At 37.5% G+C, this 20882-nt stretch overlaps 1 protein-coding gene across 3 annotated transcripts in view; it reads right to left on the bottom strand.

Annotated features, from left to right (window-relative positions):
- Window positions 1–20882, bottom strand: part of LOC150089360 (E3 ubiquitin-protein ligase arih1-like) — a 269746-nt gene that overhangs the window by 23576 nt on the left and 225288 nt on the right. For all 3 annotated transcript variants that reach the window (XM_090368540.1, XM_090368542.1, XM_090368541.1), the window contains one exon: window positions 11506–11679. In XM_090368540.1, the coding sequence (XP_090224666.1) occupies window positions 11506–11679 (174 nt within the window). The remainder of the gene's footprint in view (window positions 1–11505; window positions 11680–20882) is intronic.

The raw sequence follows: 20882 nt of genomic DNA, 5'->3' as shown, positions 1-20882 counted from the left end.
ACGGAGGCACATTTGGAACATGAACATTATAGCAGGATCAACTGTATTATGTCATATTTCTGTCCTAATATCATCTAAATTAACATTTGTTTGCTGGAGTGTGAAAAAATTGCCCATTTTTATGAACTATGACTTGAAAATATCTGTATATAATTATATATTCAGATTTTACACTAATTTTTTTTCCTCACTAATAATAATCTTGTGAGGAATACTTAATGACTCACTTAACTTGGAATACTTTAATGACTAAGCTCATCTAGGACTTAACTCTCTACTGGATGTGATAAAAATATAGCTTTAGCAGGCCCATTGGTGGACCTTTTCCATTATTATGTTTGTAATAAAGGTATGAAATAATTCAAAATTGTTCACTGTTTTGAAACCACCATTATTTTAAATCTATTATAACTACAACTGAAAAATTCATTTTTTATATTGTATATTTTTAATTATTTTTTTAAAATAAAACCCCTTCCTCTGATGTGCTTTACACATGCATTTTAGACATGGTATGTAACTTTATTAAAGCTAGCAGGTAGGTGTTATCTTCATGGTTGGTGAGCAAAACTTTAAATTATGAAGTGTTCTAAAATGTGAATCTTAGATCAGCGACTTATTTTCCAATTGTCCTTGCCATTCCAGTTTTTAGGCCTATCACAGTAGGCATATTATGTGCAAGACAGTTTTCTAAAAGAATCCTGCAAACTTTCAGGTTGTTCAGAAGCAGATGCTCAATGTTGTATCCTGTAGAGTCACCTTCCAATGCTGGCACTCAAAACAAACTGGTTTCGATTTTACAGTTTTTTTTTTTTTTTTTTTTAAGGAAAGGTCACTACAATGAGATATTGTTTGGAATGGCTTTGATTATTGCCATCTGCAGCAATTGAAAATGGTACATTTTTCAGAGGTGTCAATCACTACCTCCTCTTTCCTTCTTTCAATTCAATATCAATTTAATTAACAATTTCTGGTGTTTTATGTTCTTCCAGAGCTATATTTTTTTGTTATTGGGAAATACATTTTATCAATGATTAGTACAACTCAAAGAAGATAATATTCTCTGATAAATGATGTCAATAAACATTTGGTACATATTGATAGTATCACTGTCATTGTGAAATTCTACATCGATTTTTCCATTCATTACTATACAGTACACATTATCATGTTTGTTCACATTGTGTTTTGATTATATCACATTTCCCACCACCTGAAATTGAAAAATCACACCTACATACAAATACGCAACGTAAGCATGTCATCTTTTCCAGTTTTTACAACACACGGAAAATCTTGCATATATGTTTTCTGAAATTGTCTTACTTCTTTGGCATTTTACTGAAGATGGCCAAGAAATTCTGTGGTCTTTGTAACAGCATTGTTACAAAGAACAATGCTGTTTTCAAGCATACCAAATTCTACAAACATTATGCAACAGAGACTACCACTCCTAATTTGTCCAATTGTTTAATGAGAATAAGCAGAAATCTGAAGAATTTTGAAATATTTCTGAATTTAATGTAGTTTTACTATTTTTTTCTAACAAAGATGAAAAAAAAAACAAAAACAAAAAAAAAAAAATTTTTTTTGAAGGGTTCAAAGAGACAGATTCTCTGTCATAAATCCAGAGTTGGCAGCTGTTAAAAGAAATAGGTGATGTATCTCATACAAGTTCTGAAAACAGGAAAAAGTAACTCTGAACTATATTTTTCACGATTAAATGTAAATAAAAATTACTGATCCTATATGCAGACTCGTTACCGATAACCTAGGTGGAGTTGCTAGCTTCTAAATGTAAGTAATGATATTCTTTATTAATTATATGCAGCATATCTGGGAAGTACGCTTGGTACAATTGTATGAATTCTGTTTTAGAATTGTGAAATGATACAAAATAATTAGGCTTTTGCTGCATTTGTCCAGAAACTTTCTTTTCCATCAAGCTCTACAAAGTGCTAATAAGTAAACACACAATGAATTTTTCCTTGAAATTTCTCAAGCTTTCAACCCAAATCACCTTCACAGCTAATTGATTCCAATGGCTAATCATCTGTTGTTTACAGATAAACTTCTTGAAGTCCACACCCCTCGTACCTCTTCAGTTCATATTTATGCTCCCTGTTTTTTTTCCATACCAGCAAAAATATGATGCCCTTGTACATTTTACTCATCAATTTCAGAATGTTATATATATATCTCAATCAGATATTCCCCCACCCCCAACGTGTCTAATTTCCAATATCTACAAATCACATCTACAGAGTATCTTCTTACAGGAACTTTCTTTTGTACTTCTTATTCATTTGAGAAGTTAAATATCTTTTTTTTCAGATGCAACAGACACTCATTGTGCGGTCTCATAATTAACTTATATTTATCAGAACAACCTCAAGTCATTGTGACATAGACATCATGAGATACCAAATGCATTCTTTAGGGACAAATGACCAGTGCAGACTTGATCACATCTCACATTTTCTTTAGACTGGATGGTGGATCCTCTGCACACACTAGTTCCACCTCCTGCTTATCCATACCAGCTGATCCATGCCTTGTAACATGGCACATAATCCAGCTGGAAGTAACTGTTACTAGATGGATAAACTGAGTATGAAGGGATGCATGAATCGTTGTTGTTGTTGGGTTTGTTGATGCATCAGCAACTGTGGCTATAATGCACTGATTTCTGACTAGTATATCTTTCTTGTTTATTTTGATTCTGGTAAAAGTTCAGACAAGGTGATATTTATCAATCAATTTTAGAAAAACAGAAATGTCATCCATATCCTGACAATCTCCTAGAACATTCTGTAGTGTTAATTGATTGCAATTTTTGAAATGCAAGGAGAAGCAGTTTTTTGTTCTCTTAGATATAGTGGGCAGTCTATAATGATATGCTTTATGGTGAGTGGGCATAAACAGTTACTGCACTGTGGGGCATCTTCCTTTCTTAATAGGCAACTGTGAGTGAGGTATGTATGACCAATACACAGTCGTGCTAGTACAGTTTCTTTTTTTCTATTTCCTCTCAGACTGGACTGCCACTGTTTGGGTTCTCTTTTTATTTCAAAAAGTGGCGAAGGTAAAGAAAGCCTGCACGAGAACGACGAGAAACGTCGGATAACTTACGCGGAAAATTAGTTTGCCGATACGGCACTCTAGCGCTGCTCACTCGGTAAACAGACGGTAGGTGTTAACGGTCTGGAGCAAAGTCGAGAACGATATACTGATTGACAGGTAGGCGTGGCAAACGACGTGCTGATTGGTGCGCGAACACAACACACGATAACATCGGTTTAGTATCACTGTAGCAGCACTAATGGTAACTTGTCCTAATCGTACATGCCCTAACATTTACTGTAACGGTGAAAAAAGATCAGGTTACCTCGACTTGAATCCCATGGGAGCTTGAACCCCTCCCGAAGTGGAGGGGGAAACCTAACCTTTTTTCTTTAGAATCAGTCATATTTAGAAATACATTCATAAAAAAATAAATTTTTTTATGACCGTATTTTTATTTTCTTGTTCAATAATATGCCCTAATGGTGAAAATAGGTCAGGTTACCTCCACTTGAATCCCATGGGAGCTTGAACCTCTCCCGAAATGGAGGGGGTAACCTAACCTTTTTTCTTTAGAATCATGAGTGGACTAGCACATAAATTGTTTATTAATAAAATATTAATTTTTTTATTAATGTACTTTTATTTTTAAAGACACTCATGCGGATACACACGTATCATAACGTCAATCAGCACCTTAATAGCTATTCAGTATACTGTATATATAAAGAATCTTTCTTTCTTTTTCTATTATTTCCCAACCTAACGTTTAAGTTTAGGTCGCGAAATACAAGGAAACCTTCTCCTTTATTTCCTAACCTACCATTTAAGCTCAGGTTATGAAATACAACGAAAAACAAAGAAACCTTTTCCTTTTTTCGTAACCAAACCTAAATCAATAATACAGTAAAAGCACTCATCAACTCCAAAAATCTGCTTTTAATATGAGAAAAAAAAAAAAAAAAACACAATGAAGAACATAAAATGAACGGAACGAAACTTTCTCAGAAAAAAAATTCATGAGTACAAATCATACAGTTGGACCTGAATAGCTATTCGCAATTTGAGTAACAATATTGTGAAAAGTATCTTCATGATTTTTCCCATAAATTTGACGCCACATATATTCATTAATGTGACCCATCAACATATGTTTACAGCTGCCATTTACTCCTTTAGTTACACTTTTTAGTTTCTTCCACTGGGCTTCGATATTATTCGTATGTGCTCCTGTATGTGGATCTACAAAATGTTCCTTGTGTTTCACCGTTAAATGTTTGTACTTCTTTTTTTCTAAGGCCGTAATACGGCTATATGCACGCCATTCATCTGTTATGATGGTAGTATTTTTCTTCACTACTTTTCTAATAATGCGCAAAAGAGTTTTTGCTTTCCGATTTTTTATCAATTTCATGAAGACGAATTTAGATTCTCTTTCGAACACACCAAACACCCATTTCTTCTTAGCAGTTAAATTTCGTCCTCTGTGATGTTTTGGTTTTACCAGTACAGTTTCGTCTGCTTCTATAATTTTCCCCGATCCACCCAACTTAATGGGTTTTTTTATTAACTGCAATCTGCAAATATCTCTTAGTTTCTTATAAAACTTAATTGCTGTCACTTTCGAAATTTCCAGATGGAATGCTGTCTTAGTTACTGGCGTGCACGTTGACCAAAAGTATATAATGTACATTATCTTTTTCAATGAAACTTTTGTATTTTCCATAAAACTATGTTTCAATAAAGAAACTCGTGAAGAACATTTTTTGCAAAACCACAACTTTCCACATGACTCTGTTCGTGATTCAATTAGTTTAAAATAATCATTGCACTTAAAACAGTACAATTTCGGTCTTATCAATTTAGTTTTCATCAAAAAATCAAGCAACGTTTCATTTTCCTTACAAATTTCTTCCATCTTTAAAAGATTCATCGCTACTATTACCTGTTCACTGTTTATTACAAAACTATTATGCACCGTTCTTTACTGGTAAATACACATCATAATGCCAACCAATGACTACACAGTAGCTTGTCGTCTGTCGCGCCCACCACCAATCATTTCATTGTTTGCCACGCCTACCTGTCAATCAGTATATCGTTCTCGACTTTGCTCCAGTCCGATAACACCTACCGTCTGTTTACCGAGTGAGCAGCGCTAGAGTGCCGTATCGGCAAACTAATTTACCGCGTAAGTTATCCGACGTTTGTCGTCGTTCTCATGCAGGCTTTCTTTACCCAAGCCCAAAAAGTTTATTATTTGTTTCTTTTTCCCCATCCATGCACCTAGGATAAATAACAACAATGTTCACGTAGGATGTGGCATTCAGATGTTGATCAAGTGATAATCAACAGAATTAACATTTACCATGAAAACACCCTCACATTGTCGCACTTCAACTACCAGCCTGCAGTGTTGATTGTATAGGATTGGTTTGGCATTTAGTGGCTGGGTGATTAAGGCCATATTGTACCAGCTTGCAGCGTTGATGCACTGGATCTGTTTGGCATTTAGTGGCACATGGGTTGCACAAGGCTTGCAGTGTTGAAAACTGGCTTGTTTGGCATAAGATCACTAACTGAAGCTATCTGTTGCCTGATAATGGTGCCAAATAGCTGTGAAAGTGATCACAACGGTGCCTTTGAGTTTTTAATGAATAACAGAATCACCTTTTTTGGTGATATTATTCAATTAAAAATGATATAGTTTTAACCCATTTTAACATTTAAAGAAGAATTGGACAAATTCTTCTTTAAATTAAATTAAATTAAATTAAAAGCAGCAAATTAAATTATTAGAAACAAATTATTAAATGAAATGGCCAAAAGTAGTAATACTAATGACGATTTATTGTAAACTCTGCTAACCTGGTTGTCGTGTCAGAGTATAAACAGAAAAAATTTAATTTTTTTTTTAGTCACAAGCGAAACCACTTAAACGAGATGACAAACTGAACCCGACAGATAAAACTGTTGAAATTTCATGGTGAGTGGATGGAGGGAGACGAGTCATTGAAATTCCGTGAATCAGCACAGCACAGTCTGTTCTCATCACAGACTCACTCATCATACAAACGAACACAACTCTTTAAAGCACCACTTACTTAGCCTTTATGTAAAAATTGAGCTAAGGGCTAGCTCAGATAACACGGAACCTCGGCTAATCGGGACTTTACTGTATTTGTATGAGATTTGTTTAACCTTTTCTCCCCTTTTTAATAGGAAAAGTGGTAAAAATGGTCTGTTTGTTTTACTTTCATCTGTTTTCCTTCTTATTTGAGCTGCTTTTTCATTACTCTAATGAGCTCTATATTGCTCCTTTTGTTCTTGAGCTTGTCGGTGACATCAGAAGCAATCTCCCCTCGCATTTTCTAAAAATTAAAAAATAAAATAATGGAAATTTTGAAAATTGGTCAGATTGCAAGACAGGAAGAAAGACAGGTGTGAGTATGATAGAGAAAGGTTTGCAAATAGAGTGGCTCACAAAACTGGTGTGCAAAATTAAATTAGACTTCAACATAATGCTGAAAGCCATGCATGAGCAAGAGCAAACCTTGCTCTTGCTCATAAATTTAAGCGGCCTAATATCGGAGCTGTATTCAGATAGATTGGAAAATATATATCTAATACAGTTTTTACTCAAAATCACATTTTATGGTAGATACCTCGATGACATCCTTATTATAATGGATAATGACACTATTAATGAAGTTTTACAAACTTTTAATAATATGAACATTAGGTTAAAATTTACTCTGGAAACAGAACAAGAAGAAACAAAGTCTATAAATTTTCTAAACTTTACATTTAAGATGGAGGGTAGAAATATTAATTTCAGTATTTATTGTAAGCCCACGAACACGGGGATGTTCTTACACTATAGTAGATATCACCCACACTCAATATAAAGGTCAATCGTTCTAACCCAGTTCTTAAATGCGTTCAAATATTCTTCCACACAATGTGCCCTACAGATAGAAATAGATGAACTGACGAATAGGTTCTTAAATAGAGGATACCCGATTACCTCTATCAACAGCATTAAATTAGAAGCGGAAAAAAAATAATCAATAACAGACAATGACAGGATTAGAAAAAAATTATTTTATTTCAATGCCGTATGTTGAACACTGGTACAGACAAATTAAATTATCAACCTCTTCAGAGGTACTGAAATGCAAATAGTAGCAAAACCGGTCGGTAAATTATATGCCACACTTAAAATTCACACGGTATTATCAACTTCCCAACTAACACATGACTTTGTCTACCACATTTCTTGCAAGGATTGTGATTCGTCTTACATTGGATCCACCAGATGTATTTTAAATTCGAGGGTTAGGCAGCATGACACATCAGTTCGTGCATCACATGTGAATGCAATGGAATTAACATTCCATGCAATAAATGAAAACCATACATTCCTGTTTAATGAAGCCAAAATTAAGTATTCAACATAATTATACAAAATTATTGATTGCCGAGACTTTAGAAATGAAAATACAAAAAAAAAAACTATCAACGTTCGTCGACCATTTCTCATATCTGATTCGTGGACTTTCGAATGCATGCGTACCAAAGACTAATCTCCTATTTATATGATTCCCAACATACCCCTGTTTCGTTAGTTTCATTCTACCCTGTGAACATGACAATAGTCGAAAAGTCTTAGTCCGCTTAAGGGTGGAATCTTTTAGTTATTTCATCTCATAGTATTTTAATAATAATTTATTGATATTCCAGTGAGGAATTTTTAATTGCATGGTTTTATGGTACTTTCATCTTATTTTAATAGCATTTTATTCGTATTGTAATTTTGCGTTTATGACAAAATGTCTACCTTCATTAAAGGTTGCATGGGGGGGGGTTAATATTTCTGGGGTCAAGGGGGGTTCTCCGCTGTGATCCTGGGGTGTTGGACTGTCCGTGTGTCAACAGTGAGGAATACATTGAATTTTAAACTATTTTAATTATGTAAATTTGTTTTAAGTATCATTTTGTAATTTATTCGTATAAGGAGATTTGGGAAAGAAGAAATTGTACGCACTGAATAAAAGGTAACTCTGTTTTTTTCCAAAATGAGCAAGAGCAAATCATAGATCAGTGAAACAAGAAGCGTTGAGAGTTGACAAAAATTGTCAAATTAAATTTTTGGTAATTTATTACCTGAATCCATCCCACTGACACGTTAGCTATCAGTGACTTGAGCCAAGGGAGAGATTTTTGTAATTACTTCGATATTAATCTTTACTACTTCTTTGAAATAGTTTTGGTGAAATATTCAATGAGTAATATTTAATAAAGTTCTTTTTGAACAAGGATGTGTTGAGACATTTTTATCTGTGATACTCTCTAATAGTCATTCTTGTAATTAAGTTTAACCGAAAGTACTTTATCATTAGGCAACATTTTGGTAACTGAGGCCTACAGCTGAGTGGTCAAACATGAGGGTGCATTTGTACGTGTGTTAGAGTTGCCTATGGTTCAGGCCAACAATGACATCTAAATTCAATGATGTCCATTTTTTATGTCTATTTTGTGAATTTCTCTGACTGTGGTTGTCCAAGATATAAACAGAAAAATTTATTTTATTTTAAAATGAACATGACTGAGCTTGGTTACTAATGTTAGGCTACCAATTCAAGCATTTTATCTTGATGATAAAGAATAAGATCAGGATGAGGAAACACTTGGATTTTCCAATCCAAGAATCATTTCATTTTATAACAAATGCAAAAGCTATGAAGTGAATATATCACTAAGCTCTCTAGTGGTCAAATTTTTAATTAATTTTTATTATTTAAAAAAAAAATTCCTCATATACTGATTACATTGCAAAAACTATTTTTCAATATGACTGTTTAACCTTTATGACAGCTGCTAGTCTATGACATACTCTCCACCAGTTTTTTGTAAATGTTGTCCAATATTTTCTACCATTTGGCCTTCAAAGTGACAACCAGTTCAGTTCTATTTTTTGGGTAGTCCCTCCTCTCTCTCTCTCTCTCTCTCTCTCACACACACACACAATGAATGATCCAATTCATCCCAGAGGGTCTCTATAGGATTGAGGACTCTGGGCTAGCCAGTCCAACTTTTTGATGCTCATGTTGCCCAGAGCAGCAAAGCAAAAGGCTCAAGCTAATGGGAGTGCTGTGGCTCAGGGGAGAACTGAGGGGGGGCAGTTGCCCTCTGAATCACAGCATTTTAAAATGCACTGCTTGCATGATGTTTGTGGAGCAATCGGGTACGGGACATGATATTGCCATGGGGGATGTCTTTGTGTGTGTGTGCGCGATGCAAGGATTGTAGCGAAATCAGGTGACAACTCAGCATTGTTATGGGCCTATATGAGAGCTTGAAGGACAGGGTGGATGCCCTCGAAGGATCTAAATTGAGGGGCCCATCAAGTAGCTCATGGTGTCTTGTCAATGATATACAGGAATTTTTCTAGCAGGGATAAGGAGGTGATTATTCCCTTGTATAAGGCAATGGTCAGGCCACACCTTGAGTACTGTATACAGGTCTGGAGGCCTCATTTCAAGAAGGATGTAGAGCTGCTGGAACAATTCCCTTGTATATGGCAATGGTCAGGCCACACCTTGAGTACTGTATACAGGTCTGGAGGCCTCATTTCAAGAAGGATGTAGAGCTGCTGGAACGAGTACAGAGAAGGGCAACGAGATTAGCGAATGGAACAAAGGGTTGCTCTTACGAAGAAAGGCTTAAGTTTTGCAAATTACAGTGTCTGGAGACTAGGCACCGGCGAGGTGATCTGATAGAGGTGTATAAAGTCTTGAATGGTTTGAGCATGCTCAATGCCAATGGGATTCTTCCTCTTGCTCAGAATAATCATCTGAGAGGGCATAAATTCAGATTGAAGAAAGACAGATGTAGGATAGAAGTGCGGAAATTTGTCTTTAGCCAGCAGGTAGTTGGTTGGTGGAACAGACTTCCATCCCTTGTTGTGGAAGTTGTTAGCCTAAACAAATTTAAGGCTCAGCTGGACAGGTATTTCGAATGAACGGAGGGGTGATATGGAAGTTTTTTTTTTTTTTTTTTGGCTGATGCTGCATAAGCTTGCTTTCTTGCATCATATGCCTCTACTAATGCTAATGTTTTCAAACCAGTCTATCACACCATAAGCAGTTTGACACGAAATGTTTATCTGCTGATACAGGTATGGGCCTTCTTATAACACATTGTGGCAGCACATCAAATATAATGTAGGTTCAGGACATTTAGATAGACCTCAGCATTTATATTTTTTTGTCAAAACAATCAATGGTCCCAGGACAAATTATGAAAAACAGCCCCAGACCATCATGCTACCTCTGCCAAATTTCACTGTTAAGACAATACAGTCTGGCAAGTAGTTTTCTCTGGGCAACCAGCACACCAGGCAAAACTGTTAGAATGTGTACTGTGAAATTGTCACTTCATATCACAGCTTTTCACTGATCAATGGTACAACAACTGCAGGCCTTGCACCAAGTTAGTGTCTGGCATTAATTGGGATGATTAGTAGCTGGTGTATGGCTGTATGACCATAGTAACCCATTTCATGCAGTGTACTGGTGTTGACACGTGTCCCAGTTGTCCCACAGAGAGAGAGAGAGAGAGAGAGAGAGAGAGAGAGAGTGTGCACGCACACACATGCTGAGTGGACAATTCTTTGCATTATTTTCCTGTCACATTCTGTCAGCTTTGGAGGTTTCTGGTTCATTTTATGACAGCTTTAGCACTAGTCGGCTTCCATTTGCAGATCACATCACCACCAACTGTTGACCTGGTGATCTTCACTGACGTTGAAATGTCACGAATAGACTGATTGCTTTTGTGTCAACCTATTGTTCTGTCGTGCTGGAAGTCTGTTACCTCAGTCATTCGTGGCATCTTGCATTCACAATCATACAGTTATCTCATCCAAGGCTTTGAACATATTTATAGTTGTGGCTAACATGTGGTGCTTGGCTAGGACATGACCAACTATCAAGAGAGGGGTGTCTAGATAGTAGGGCACTGTATATCCAATTCCATGTTATAAGATAAAAAAAAGTTGCAAAAAAAAAAGGAAGGAATATATGTTGTAATTAGAATAATAATATATCTTTATTTGTTATTAGTGAAAGCGAACCCTGTTATCTGTTGACCTTTAATTTTCATAAACCTTGCGTAGGAATACAATGTAATATGAGTTGCAGGCAAAGTGAGAAGTATGAATTTATGAAAAATAGTAAAAAACTGTCCCATTCCTTTTTCAACACTCTAGACATGTTAAACAGAATAAAATCTTTTTTTTTTACATAGGTTTTACTCTTTTAAAACTGCTTCATTATTTAAGAGATAAGCTAAGTAAAAAATACAGGACTGCTATTCATATAAATTCCTGAAATATAGGATTTCATTATCATTACAAGCATAATTGTTAAATATACAAACCTCAAATATGACAGACTGATTATTTTTCTTAAGGTAATAAGCAAAAACATAGGTATACATCAGAGTCTGGCGACACTGACAAAGGACATCAACGGCCTTTTTCAGAAACTGAACCTCAATCCAAGTCATGTGCTGTTGCATCTCTTCCATTTTGTCTCTAACAGATGCATAGAGCTTAGATATATATAAAAAGAAAAAAAAGTATTAAAAAAACTATGGATCTAAATAATACACAGTTTGGGTTTATAATGTAAGCAATCTTTCCAAAATTTGTTGTACTTCACTAAAATTTTTGGGTTGCCATGATTCTTTTACTGAAGATATTAATCTTCCACTTCAGCAAAAGTGGCAGAATTTTTACTCCCATACTATTTATTTGTTATTATTACTCATATTATTTCTCCCTGATTGGAGGATCCACCTCATGGCAGGTATTACTATTAAGTACACAGGGTGCTTGTAATGTTTGGTTACTGTTGGTCGAGGAACTCTGACTATCCTACAGGTGTTCAGGATTGTGACTTTCTGGAGTTCCTTGTAGGTGTTCGATGGGAGACCTATTGTTGCTAGGCTGTTATGTAGGGTCTTTAGCACCATACCTGTGGTTGACACGATGATCGGGATGGTCGTAACTTGTTGCAAATGCCACATCTCTTTGATCTCCTGTCATAGGCTCGTGTACTTCCTGATTTTTCGCCCATGGGTTTTCTGCAGGTTGCTAGTGCTGGATACTGCTATGTCAATCAGATAGGTAGCCTTTTCCTTCTTGTCCACAAGGGTTATGTCCAGTCTGTTGTGTGGGATTGTCTTATCTGTTATTATGGTGCAGTCCCAGTACAGCTTGTGGATTGGGGTATCTAGTACTGCCTGGGGTTCGTACTTATAGCATGGTACACTTTCATCAATCAGCTAGTATTCCTTGCTAGCTTCTGATGTATTATTCTGGCTACCTGGTCATGTCTATGAGTGTGTACTCAGTCTGGGTGATCACTATGCATCCCACGGTGATGTGTTGGATCATTTCTGAGGCCAGGTGGCATCGTCGACGCGTGCCATAGGACACTCCGGGCTCCTTAACAATGTATATTCTATAGTTTCTAGTTTTGATTCTGGTCTTGGATGGCAAGCATGAATTCTTCAGTCTCAGGGAAGAACATCCCACTCATGAGCCATGCATTGGAAGGAATTTTATTCATGTGATCTTGATGGTGATCATTGTAGTGCCTGCCATGTAGTGTCTTCTCTGCCCACCTTTCTAGCTTCATTTGTGCCTCCTGGTTGGGGGGGGGTTGTTATTTAGGAGCATTAGCAACTAAGGCCATATTGCTCTGGGGATATGCGGTGGTCATTCCCTGACCTTTCCGCATCCTCCATATTTGGTGGTCACAAGCTCGAACCCCGGTCTAATCAAGAAGCGTGTGCTATGCACTGCTGTTCCTGCCCACCTGGCTACAGAGACTCTGGTTGGGAGGGAACTCCTTGCTTAGGTTGAGTGGGGTATACCACTTGTCTATCTTCCTTATATCCTGGTGGAGTGCTGTTGTGTTTCTGGAAGTAATCCTTCAGGTTAACAATCGTTTTCTGTTGTTCGATGAAGTCTATCAGGCCCCTTCCTCCTCCTTTAAGCGCAATTATCAGTCCCTCCACGGCTGACTTCGGGGGGGGGGTGATGGCTCTTGGTCATCATTGTCCTTGTCTTTATCATGATATCCTCCACTCGGTGTTAGTCTAATCTATGACCCCGAAGGAGTATGTTAGCACTGGGACTGCATAAGTGTTTATGGCTTTATTATTATTATTCTCTTTCTTTAGAACCGTTCTATTCACCTACCAGTCAGTTGTGTTTTTTTAATTTAGTCTCCCCCCAACAATTTTTCTTAAATTTTCCTTGAATTTTAAAAATTCAAAAAAAATCTATTGAATAAGGTGAAAACAATCCTTACAAGTGCAGAATGATTCATGTGGCAGCCAGCAGTTTAATAATGCAGGTGGCCCTTCAATACCAGTTTAATGATTACAGGCTCTGGAATATTTAGTCTTTCCTATGCTCATAGGTTTTCTAGGTGTACTTCACTTCTGCTTCACTCCATCTCAAACATAACTCACTTAATTAAAATGAATTAAAGTGAATTGATACTACCCCATTTACTTAATTAAAGTAAATGGGGTAGTATCAATTCATAATACTAAAAAAAACTGAGTATTAAGATGACAGCATTCACACATGGTATTTGAAAACCAGCTGCCAAAAAATGCATAGAAAAAGAAGTAGTCCTCAATCGATTAATTTATTTTATAGCCCACACAGCACTTGCTATATTAAAATAAGCAAAATTGTTGCACTCAATGCAATGTTGGTTGGAACTCTGCACCATCTAGCTTTCCTGTGTTACTTTCAAACCAATAATTCATTAAGCCATTTATGTGATACTGTGCTGAAATAGAAAAGAATTTCAAGATGGAAGCAAAGCAGAGTTGTCCTGAATGTCTCAGCTGACATGAGTACTCATATGGATACAATAACTAACAACCCTAATCAAAATGAAGAATAACCAACAACCCTTATCTGTTCCCAGGAGCTCAAAATTCTCCATTTTTAGCTCCTGGGAACAGATAAGTTCTTCAAAAATTTTGCCATTTGATTGACCTAATTAGCATATCAAATCATATTCAATAAATAGCTTTATAATCCTGGTCACATTCATTAGTTTCTTTGGTGCAATATCATAGCACATAACAAGTAGTGCAGTGGAATAGTAGGATCTTAATTGTTATGAATAAGTAGCTTGAAGGTTCTAATCAGTTGTTGGGCTTATCTTTTTGTGTTTAGCTAAGGAATTTTACTTTTTAGTAAGGATATAATTAATTTAACATTGCGATCATAATGGTATAGCATAACATATATTTGAACTTAATAGCATAAGATATAACAAAAACTTGATAGGGTAATGTCAAACCGAGCAGTCAGGCATAAGGGAGTGTAAGTGCACGTGCACTGAGTGACCGGGGTTCAAGCCGGTTACTGCTAAATACAGTGCTGTTTCTTGTATTCTCTCTATCTTGTGAACTCCTTTGACTGTGTGGTCGTCCTGGAGTATAAATAGAAAATTAATTTTATTTAAGAATCTATTAGCTTAGTGTAGTATTGCCAATTAATTTTATTAATTTTTATTGTCAGTCAATTAAATTGTATTTAAATTGAAATCATGCCCCAGACTAAAGCAGCAAAGCAATGGGCACAAAGTTATGTGGCTTGGGAGGGTGGGGGAGAACCAAAGGGAGTGATTCTCCAATGTATCACAGCCTAACAAAATGCAAAACATTTGTAGACCTTTTTGAAACAGGACATGATCCAGTCTATGTGTGTGTGCCAGGTGCAGGGAGTGTGAAGAAATTATGCACCAACTCAGCATTATGATGGGCATTTATGAGATTTTGAAGAGTAGGGTAGATGCCCTCCAAATAATTAAACTGGGAGCCCATCTAACTCTCAGCTGCCCAACTCAAAGCCAGAGCTCGCATTTTTGCATCGGACAACACAGCAGCAATCTCCAAGGCAGAATGTGCGGGTCCCACAGAAGGTGGTTATTGTCGGTTACTCTATAGTCAGGAAAATGGGAAAGATGTTGTGCAAGGATAGTTGGAATACAAGCAGGTCATGTCTGCAAGAGGCAAGAGTAGATGATATTGTAGAGCAGATATCATCTTTTAAGGGCAGAAAATGTGATTTGTACACATTGGCACTAATGACATTAAGAGTAGAGATCAGAGACTTACTTAACAAGTAAAGGGCAATTTTGGAAAATCGCAAGTTAGGATTAAATTTGAAAGTGTCTGCAATTCTGCCCAGACACAATTGGCAGGAGTATATGTTGACAGCTTTGTCAATCAATTTGGACCCGGAGAGATTGTGCAAGGCCCACAGAGTAGAATTTTTCCTGGCATGGTCTGTGCTTGTTAACAGGAGAGACTGTTTTTACAGGGATGGGATGAACTAATAGAAAGAGTACAAGAATATTTGCTGATCTGATACTATCGAGGCAGTGGTAGGAAAACTGCTGGCTTTGGGGTGGGGGTATATGTAGCAGCCTAGAAGTCAAGGTGTCTGGGACTTAAGGCTCTGCTGTGGGTCATCATGGAACAAATAAATATATGGGCTGTGTTAGGGTAACTAAGAATAAGAACATGCGCATGTACACTAATGCTAGGAGCATAGTAAATAAATTTGATGAATATGAAGTACTGATTAAGTCCTCAAATGCAGATATTGTAGAAATAGCAGAAACAGTGTCAGCATAAATGATGCTGAATTTGAATATGGAGAGTACAATGTATATAGAAAGGACAGGAGAGGTGGAGGGGTTACGTTAGTTAAGAAGCATATTAAATCTAAGGTAGTAGCAACCAGTTGACCATGGGTGACAAGTGCAATGCTGAGTCAATTTGATGTGATATAAGCACTGGGAAAACAAAATTTGAGAGGAGTATGGTATAGGCCTAATGACTGTGATGAGTATACCAAACAGCTATACAGAGAAATAGTGGACCAGCAAATCACAATGTCTCATAGTGGAGGATTTTAACTCTCCAGATGTTGACTGGAATTTGTGGGTTGGAACACACACACACACACACACACACACACACACACACACACACACACACACACACACTGGATGATTTCTTAGATGACTGTTTTCTACAGCAGCATATTAGAGAGGCAACAAAAGGAAAGCAATACTCTTCATCTGGTTATCAGCAGTGATTCTTCATGCATTAAGAATCTGCCAGTAAAAGACCCACTGGCTAGCAGCAATCAAAGTGTACTAATGTGGAATTTAATTAAAGAAATAACTGTCAAGGGTAAAGGAAAAGGCTTTTTCTTTGGTAAAGCAGATTAGCATGGTCTCAGTTTTTAAATTCTGTGTAGTGGGACCAACTGATGATGTTACCAACATCAGATCAATGGGAAGCATTTAGGTAAGTATTCAAAAAGCTACTAGGCAGGGTTTTTATATGAAGTATCGAACAATATTTCCAATGAAGAAATACTGTCCAAGGCTAGGACCTAAATGGATGCCAGATAAACTATTGAGTCATGTGGCAGAGAAGAAAATGAATGGGATGCATATAAATTATCAAGTAATACAGAAGCCTGTGGCAGATATTAGTTTGTAATCAAGTCATAAAGGAGGTTAGGCAAGAATGCAGATTCTTAATAACTGCTTTATAATTGTTGTGAGCTTTGGTGTAGGCAGAAAATGAACCTGGAAATTTAGATACAAGACAATTGCGATATACAACATTCTTATCTTGAACAGCCTTAGCACATTTATTGGAAAACCAAGGTTTAGATAAAGGATGAGATGAGACAAGATTTTAAGGTGGACTGTGTAATAAAGGATTCCATCTCTACAAAAATAATTTCACTGACATGATCTGAGCAAATGTTGACATCAGAAGATTTGACACAGTAGTCCAACCAAGGAAAAGAATTCTGGAAAAATCATCGCATTTTGCATTCTTGTAATGTGAAACAACATGAAGTTGAGATTGGCCATGAGAGAAAGGCTCCAGTGAAGAACAGACCATCACCAAGCTGTGATCTGAGGTGCCTAGAGGACCACTCACTTTGATTGCATACTTAGAAGAGTTATTTTTGAGAAAAAGATCAAGCGTGTTGGCTGCATGGTCAGGATTGTCTGGTATTCTGGTAGGAAATTGAACAATCTGTGCAAGGTTATTAGTAATTGCAAAAGCCACAGCATCTCAACCAGCCGGGCCCATGTGACTAGAAAACAGAAGGCAGCTGGAGTTGCGAACATTAAAATCACCAAGAAAAATTACTTCACTGTTAGAAAAGTTGGACTGGAGAAAGTAAAGTTTCAAAGAGAGGAAGTCAAAGGAAGTGATTAGTGGAGTTGGGAGAATGATAGAGGCAACAGATGAATTTGACATGTGGTACAGCGCCAGAGAAGATCAAAAAAGAGGCGAGTTGAATTTACTGTCTCTGACAGAGAATATCAGAGCAGACATATGCACAAGTATTACCTTTCAAGAGAAAAGAATCATACACTGTATAATTAGGACAATTGAGATGAGCAGTGGTTGAATCAACTGATAATTGGAATCCTGTCAGAAAAAGTATATGGGGTTTGGTAGACTAAGTGGAAATGGACACCACTGAGATTGGAAGTGTGATCATATACATTTGTGAAATGAATGAGGGAGTGTTTGGGAGGTTTAGATCTTTTCACAGGTAAGTTTGTTTTATTAGTTTGAGGTTGACTATTCATGATGTATTAAGTAGTCAGAAAAGGAGAGGAGGACATGTTGTATGAAGTAAAGTGTGTTAGTTGTCTGACAGCACCAGGGGTTTCCCCAATCTCCACATTGCATTCTTTGTAAGTGACACAGAACTCTGTGGAGGCCAGAGATTTTAAAAAATGTGTGGGGAGTGGTTTGTTGTGTCGTGTTATGTTCTGTTGTTTCTCTGACCATTTAACTGTTGGGCCCCTATTGGGATCCACCATTGCCCACACTTTGCCATGAGGAGGCAGGTCAGGCACCCAGTAGATTAAGTACTTTGGCAGGTTCCACCACCTAATTTCCAAGGATTTCAGTGGCAAGGCTATACATATACTTATTTATACATTGTTACTTTTTAAATTATGGTACTACTTGGAGCATCAGGTTTGCAGTATAATATATATAACATATATAACCCATGCATGTATAATGTCTAATTGTCACTGTACAATAGCATTAACGTAGGAGCTAATATCCTCATTTACGCTATTTAAAACTTTAATATTTAAATCTAATTGTCATTAGACAATTCCAATATATATATAAAAAGGGGGTGAACACTAGAATTTGGCGGCGCCTCTGTAGCCAGGAGCAGCAGTGCGTAGCACACGCTTCTTGATTAGACCAGGGTTCCAGCCCGTGACCACCGAATATCCCCGGAGCAATATGACCTTAGTTGCTAATGCTCCTGAAAAAAAAAAAAAACACTAGAATTTGGCCAAAAGAGATTTACAAGAAAGTGGTGGAATTTAGATGTTGATTAGAATTTGGCGGCATTGTTAAGGGGGGGGGTGTACTTGGCCGGTTTAGTGAGAGAGGGGGGGAGAATGAAGACTGGGGGAAAACAGGTAGAAGGATGGGGACACGTTAGAGTAGGCATCCCCAAAGAGGTCAGTGGAAATGAGCCCCACTAGGTGGTTTGGTTTTGGTTTTTTTTTTTTAGGAGCATTAGCAACTAAGGCCATATTGCTACGGGAATATGCGGTGGTCATTCCCTGACCTTTCCGCATTCTCCGTATTTGGTGGTGACGGGCTTGAAACCCGGTCTAATCAAGAAGCGTGTGCTACGCACTGTTGCTCCTTCCCACCTGGCTACGGAGGTGCCTACCGCACTAGGTGAAGTATGGGGGGAGGCAGAGAGGGGAGGGGACAGAGACCTGTCTCCTCCCTCCCCTGCCTAGGGATGGGGTTTTAAAGGGAACTGGGTTAGAGTATCCAGTTCAGATCGCCAAATGGCATGTCGGCAGCAAAGCTGCAGTATGTCTTTGTCGGTGATTGTCCAGATAGTGTTGAATCCGGTAGGAAGGTCAAACTACCCATCCTGCTCTGGGGGTGGGGCATGTTAGCTAGCAGCGAGGAACCCACCAGGCAAAGGGATGGGAGAGACATATTTACTTCATTCATAATCTGCATTCTCACTCTACTTGCATTCTATTTTTATACTTTTTTTCTTATTTTTTCCCCTGTTTTATATATTTATATAAAAAACTGTGGTGTACACACACACACACATTTTTTTTTTTCATTCATTCATCTTTTTCTCACACACCAGGGGGGGGATGTAATGATGTGTAGTGTAAATTTTAAATACTAATTAAAACTAGGATTAGTGTGTACTTTACTGTAGCATTTTGGTTTGTGTTCTTTTTCTCTCACACTTACAATCTCATTCATTCTACTAGCCTTCATTTCGTTTATGTGATTCTTGCTCTCTGGGCACCTCAACTTACTATTATTCTTCAGTTGTGTGCAGGCCAGGGGAAAATGTAGTGATAACGTTTGTATTGTTAGTAAATTTTTGTTAGTATAAATAAGGTAATGCAAGTTATTAACTTTGTATTCTTTCGGCCAATTACATTTGCTCTTCCACTCATTCCCATTCACCCTCCTTTCTCTCATTCTAGGTCACTCTTTCTTTCACCAAAACTGCCATTTATTCCCTTTTACCATAATTCCTAGTTCACTCAGTGTCCAGCCTATTCATTCTGTCTTTCATTCATTCTTCTTTCATTCTACATTGCACCCCTTGCTACTAGCCTACTGATATTTTTCAGCTAATCTGTTTCCCTGGCTGCCTCTAACATCTCCCACCCCAACATGGTTACTTATTTGTTGTGGGGGCCCCAGATTCCTACTCATGGCAGGGTAGTCCTGGGGGGTTTTGTCATGTCAGATTTCTGCCAGGATGTGGTGGGAAACGTGGGCAATTTTAACTATTCATTATTGTTTAATTGCTGGGGGGCTGAATTGCCATTCTTTGGGTAGTTCTGTGCATTTCAAATACTTTCTGTGTGAAGGATGTAAAGGCTTTTTAATTTTCCTCTTCTATGATGAACAGATGTTCTTCTCCCCTGGGAAGGGGGCCAATCTGTGCTATTAGTTGTGTTCTGGGGATGTCATAAATTATACATTCATATAGAATGTGTGCCTAGTCTTATTTTGGGTCATCTGTCAACCCTAAGGAGGTTAGTTTCACCTTTATGGAGCCGTGACCTGTCAATATAAATGTTGTGAAAAGTCAAGGGGACATACCACTTAGGTGGCTTTGGGCTAACAATTGCCACCCATGGCAGAAACCTTTTGGTAACCAGACTTCTGATTTCCTGCTCCCACTTTGTCTGCCATAGCTCATGGAGCTTTGTGGCTGTTCTTTTTCTTTGTTGAAGGTGTTGGCTGTATCAAGGGCTATCCCCAGAAATTCTGTGGGTATGCCCTTTTTAAATCTATAATATAAGCCTCTTTTGGCTACTTCCAGGTAAAGTGGGAGAGCTCTGGCCAGCAACTGTAGTGCAGGTGTGCTTACTGTGCGATATGCTCTGGTAATAGTGAGTAGCATTGTCCTTTGTTCGATTCTAATTTATTCCTATTTCTCATTATGGCCAAGCGGGTGAACCACGCACCGGCTCCACAGGTAATAACAGGTAGGCAATCATATAACATTATCAAAGAAAAAGAAAGAACCTGGCAATCATATGATTGCCAGGTTCTTTCTTTTGAGCCCCCAGTCTGCTCGACTGATCCTGGCAATCATACCTGCATAATTTCTCACTTTCTTCACGAAGTAGGTA

Source organism: Mastigoproctus giganteus, chromosome 2 (genome assembly GCF_048544385.1).
Source record: "Mastigoproctus giganteus isolate SK-2022 chromosome 2, ASM4854438v1, whole genome shotgun sequence".
NCBI lineage: Eukaryota > Metazoa > Arthropoda > Arachnida > Uropygi > Thelyphonidae > Mastigoproctus > Mastigoproctus giganteus.
Note: the sequence above shows the minus strand (reverse complement) of the source record. Positions and strands in the feature narration are given on the sequence as shown.